At 38.8% G+C, this 5,614-nt stretch overlaps 1 protein-coding gene across 1 annotated transcript; it reads right to left on the bottom strand.

Annotated features, from left to right (window-relative positions):
• Positions 1-302: 302 nt before the first annotated feature.
• Positions 303-5,170, bottom strand: LOC141763643 (myosin light chain kinase, smooth muscle-like). The gene is made up of 5 exons (XM_074628160.1): positions 5,011-5,170; positions 2,306-2,503; positions 2,014-2,221; positions 1,325-1,369; positions 303-555 (listed from the first exon to the last, which is right to left on the bottom strand). The coding sequence occupies exons 1-5, from the start codon at positions 5,048-5,050 to the stop codon at positions 441-443; spliced, it is 606 nt and encodes a 201-aa protein (XP_074484261.1). The 5' UTR covers positions 5,051-5,170; the 3' UTR covers positions 303-440.
• Positions 5,171-5,614: the final 444 nt, after the last annotated feature.

The raw sequence follows: 5,614 nt of genomic DNA, 5'->3' as shown, positions 1-5,614 counted from the left end.
TACGCCACAAGCATGCCACAAGTATGCCCAAGTACGCCCAAGTATGCCGCAAGTATGCCGCAAGTACGCCACAAGTACGCCACAGGTACGCCACAAGCATGCCCAAGTATGCCCAAGTATGCCGCAAGTATGCCCAAGTATGCCGCAAGTATGCCGCAAGTACGCCGCAAGTATGCCGCAAGTACGCCACAAGTATGCTGCAAGTACGCCGCAAGTACGCCGCAAGTACGCCACAAGTATGCTGCAAGTATGCCGCAAGTACGCCACAAGTATGCCACAAGTATACCAAAGGGAGCCTGGCCACAAAATGACCAAACGTGTGTTTGGCACGCTCCCGACGCACCTGACTGCGATCTGGCCTCGCCGCCAGGTTAGCATGACGTTGTAGCTAACAGCTAACAGAATCAGGATGCTTCAGATGATAATGTATAAAATAAGTCTCACCTGTTGTCGTCTCCTCCTCGTCCTCCTCGTCCTCCTCGTCCTCTCATCCCGTCTGTCTCTCCGTCGCTGACAGACAGACAGGCCACGGCGCTGCAGTCCCCCACATTGTTTCTGTCACACAGACGGGCAGAGGTTCAGTGCCTTGCTCAACAGCACTTCAACAGAACATCCAACAGTTCTCTGACTTCATGTTGCTATAAAGCCTCCAATGATCTCCATCTCTGCAATGTAACAAGAATACTAGATACTAGTAGGTACTTATACTACTACTGTAGGAACCTTTGTGGAACCCAAGAACCCTAAATACTCCCTGTACCCGACCTCACACCCTGCCGCCACTACTGTCCCTCGTCCCCTGACTGAACTGAACTCCTACCCTACCTAGTATTCTTTCCAGTGCCCTCCCTAGTGCCCTTGTGCCCTTGTCCCCTACTGGATATTCTTTCCAGGTCCCTGTAGTCCAGGTTGTGTACATTTGGTCTTCTTGTGTAGTAACTCTTTAATGCAGAGTGAGGTAGAAGCGGAGCCACGTCTGTTTTGGGGGAATCAGGAATCTTAATACCCGACCTACTTCTCCTTTTAGAAGCACCAGACTTATGATTTACAGTCCCTCTGTGACGGGTGGGAACTCTCTATATGATAATATATGAACCTTAATATAAAGATGAGGGGGGGTGTACAGTATGTGAAGAGGAGGATGGATAGATGATGGATGGATTCATGGACGGGGGAGGGGTGCTTCACTCTAATCCTCCCTCAGACTGCAGACCGGAGATCATGGAGGATTATTTCAGCATGTTGCTGTCCACAAAACATCTGCTAACATCTGTAGCTCCGTCAATATATGATGATACAACATTCTTACTTCAATATGTCTCACCTCAGGGTGATCAGGTAGTCTCCAGCGTGATGCTTCTGAACTCTCCTGATGACGAAGAAGAAGGAGAAGAAGAAGAAGTATTGACTCAGTACTGACGGTGTCAAGTATTGATTATTACAAGGGTTTGTTGAATACTTGATTCTGATTGGTCAATCACAGCATTCTGCTGTCTGTTATGTATAACAGACCGTTGCTGTGTATAACAGACCGTTGCTACGTATAACAGACCGTTGCTATGTATAACAGACCGTTGCTATGTATAACAGACCGTTGCTACGTATAACAGACCGTTGCTACGTATAACAGACCGTTGCTACGTATAACAGACCGTTGCTACGTATAACAGACCGTTGCTATGTATAACAGACCGTTGCTATGTATAACAGACCGTTGCTACGTATAACAGACCGTTGCTACGTATAACAGACCGTTGCTATGTATAACAGACCGTTGCTATGTATAACAGACCGTTGCTGCGTATAGCAGACCGTTGCTATGTATAACAGACCGTTGCTACGTATAACAGACCGTTGCTATGTATAACAGACCGTTGCTATGTATAACAGACCGTTGCTGTGTATAACAGACCGTTGCTGCGTATAGCAGACCGTTGCTGCGTATAACAGACCGTTGCTATATATAACAGACCGTTGCTATGTGTAACGTATAATGTGATGTAGATGTTGGACCTGATCAGCAGCGAGACCACGTCTTCTTTCTGCAGCAGTTCGTAGTCTCCTCCAGAGGTCAGAGGTGGACTCAGGTGGGCCCGGGTCCAGGTGTAGCGGGGGATCGGGTCTCCGGCGATGGCGCAGGACAGGAGGATGTGTTGACCCACGACGGCGCTCACCGGTTTGGGTTTGGTGATGAACCAGGGCTGGACTCCGTCCTGGGGCTCTGCACAGAAACACAACCAGGACCAGAACTACAGCGACACCTCGGACCATGAAGCTAACTGACGCTAGCATGCTAATGTCTTACCCTCCACCGTGAGCCGGGCCCGGGTCTGGGCCTCCCCGTACCGGTTCCAGGCCTGGCAGCTGTAGGTCCCGGTGTCCTCTGGGAAAACCTCCTGGATCAGCAGAGTCCAGCGGTTCTGCTCCCTGAGGAGGTGGAAGTCCTCGGACTCCGTCACTTCCTGCCCGTCATGGAGCCACACCACCTCTGGAGGGGGGTCACCTGTAGACCAGAACCACTTCATCAACACACCTACAATCAGCCCTCATCACTACATCATCAACAGCATCAGGTGTGGTCCTGGTCCTGGTCCTGGTCCTGGTCCTGGTCCTGGTCCTGGTCCTGGTCCTGGTCCTGGTCCTGGTCCTGGTCCTCAATGGGTTCACATCAGAGATCAGGCAGCACTCTGTTAACGGAGACTCTTTGACTACATGGAGACTAAAGACACTAAAACGGGTCTGTAGACAGAAAAATGACCCACATCTGGATTAAAACCAGCGACGGCAGCAGCTGATGTTCAAATCACAGAACATCTGGTTTCATCTTCTGATACGGAACCTTCTGGAGGAAAGAGATTAACCCATTCATCTAATGAGTCCATTAGTTAGGTTAGATCTCATCACTTCTAAATATTATTATATATTATTATATATTATTAGACATTATTATATATTATTAGACATTATTAGACATTATTACATATTATTATATATTATTATATATTATTATATATTATTATATATTATTATATATTATTAGACATTATTAGACATTATTATATATTATTATATATTATTAGACATTATTAGACATTATTATATATTATTATATATTATTAGACATTATTAGACATTATTAGACATTATTATATATTATTATATATTATTATATATTATTAGACATTATTAGACATTATTATATATTATTATATATAATTAGACATTATTAGACATTATTATATATTATTATATATTATTATATATTATTAGACATTATTAGACATTATTATATATTATTATATATTATTAGACATTATTATATATTATTATACATTATTAGACATTATTATATATTATTATATATTATTAGACATTATTATATATTATTATATATTATTAGACATTATTAGACATTATTATATATTATTATATATTATTATATATTATTAGACATTATTAGACATTATTATATATTATTATATATTATTAGACATTATTATATATTATTATATATTATTAGACATTATTAGACATTATTATATATTATTATATATTATTATATATTATTATATATTATTAGACATTAGACATTATTATATATTATTATATATTATTAGACATTATTATATATTATTATATATTATTAGACATTATTAGACATTATTATATATTATTATATATTATTAGACATTATTAGATATTATTATATATTATTAGACATTATTAGACATTATTATATATTATTATATATTATTAGACATTATTAGACATTATTATATTTTATTATATATTATTAGACATTATTATATATTATTATATATTATTATATATTATTAGACATTATTATATATTATTATATATTATTAGACATTATTAGACATTATTATATATTATTATATATTATTATATATTATTAGACATTATTATATATTATTATATATTATTAGACATTATTATATATTATTATATATTATTAGACATTATTAGACATTATTATATATTATTATATATTATTAGACATTATTATATATTATTATATATTATTAGACATTATTATATATTATTATATATTATTAGACATTATTAGACATTATTATATATTATTATATATTATTAGACATTATTATATATTATTATATATTATTAGACATTATTATATATTATTATATATTATTAGACATTATTATATATTATTATATATTATTATACATTATTATACATTATTAGACATTATTATATATTATTATACATTATTAGACATTATTAGACATTATTATATATTATTATATATTATTAGACATTATTATATATTATTATACATTATTAAACATTATTATATATTATTATACATTATTAGACATTATTAAATATTATTATATATTATTAGACATTATTATATATTATTATACATTATTAAACATTATTATATATTATTATACATTATTAGACATTATTAAATATTATTATATATTATTAGACATTATTATATATTATTAGTTTTATTAGTGTGGTTTGATATAGAGTGAGAGGACGGTTGGTGACAGCAGCTCTCAGGTAGCAGCAGACCTGATCCTCACTCAGCTTATATGGAGAAAAACCTCTGTGGAAAATCATTATGTAACACACACACACACGCACGCACGCACGCACGCACACACACACACACACACACACACACACACACACACACACACATGACCACATACACACTGAACACAGAGGAAATGAACGGACTCGTCCAGAGTGAATCTGTCCTCATCTCATCTCCAACATCTCCCTGGAGACCTGACAGGAAATACCACAGCACACACACACACACACACACACACACACACACACACACACACACACTGAACACACACTGAACACACACACACACACACACACACACACTGAACACACACTGAACACACACACACACACACTGAACACACACACACACACACACACACACACTAAACACACACACTGAACACACACACTGAACACACACGCGCAGCGTGGTCGTACCGCTCAGCTCCACCGTCATGGTCACTCTGCTGCCGTCCATCACCTTCAGGTCGGCGAGACGGCGGACGAAGAGAGGAGCCTCACACACTCCTCTGACCTCTGTGACCTTTGACCTGCGACCCTGCAGTCCGCCTGCAACACACCAAGAAGAAGAAGAAGAAATACATCACACACCTGTTCAGTTAGAAGCTCCGATGAGGAAGTGAGGAGGTGAGGAGGTGAAGAGGTGAGGAGGTGAGGAGGTGAGGAGGTGAAGAGGTGAGGAGGTGAGGAGGTGAAGAGGTGAGGAGGTGAAGAGGTGAAGAGGTGAAGAGGTGAGGAGGTGAGGAGGTGAAGAGGTGAGGAGGTGAGGAGGTGAGGAGGTGAAGAGGTGAGGAGGTGAGGAGGTGAGGAGGTGAAGAGGTGAGGAGGTGAGGAGGTGAGGAGGTGGAGAGGTGAAGAGGTGAGGAGGTGAGGAGGTGAGGAGGTGAGGAGGTGAGGAGGTGAAGAGGTGAAGAGGTGAGGAGGTGAGGAGGTGAGGAGGTGAGGAGGTGAGGAGGTGAAGAGGTGAGGAGGTGAAGAGGTGAGGAGGTGAGGAGGTGAGGAGGTGAAGAGGTGAAGAGGT

This window comes from Sebastes fasciatus, unplaced genomic scaffold (genome assembly GCF_043250625.1).
Source record: "Sebastes fasciatus isolate fSebFas1 unplaced genomic scaffold, fSebFas1.pri Scaffold_117, whole genome shotgun sequence".
Classification (NCBI taxonomy): Eukaryota; Metazoa; Chordata; class Actinopteri; order Perciformes; family Sebastidae; genus Sebastes; species Sebastes fasciatus.
The sequence above is the reverse complement of the archived record's forward strand: the minus strand, read 5'-3'. Positions and strand labels throughout refer to the sequence as shown.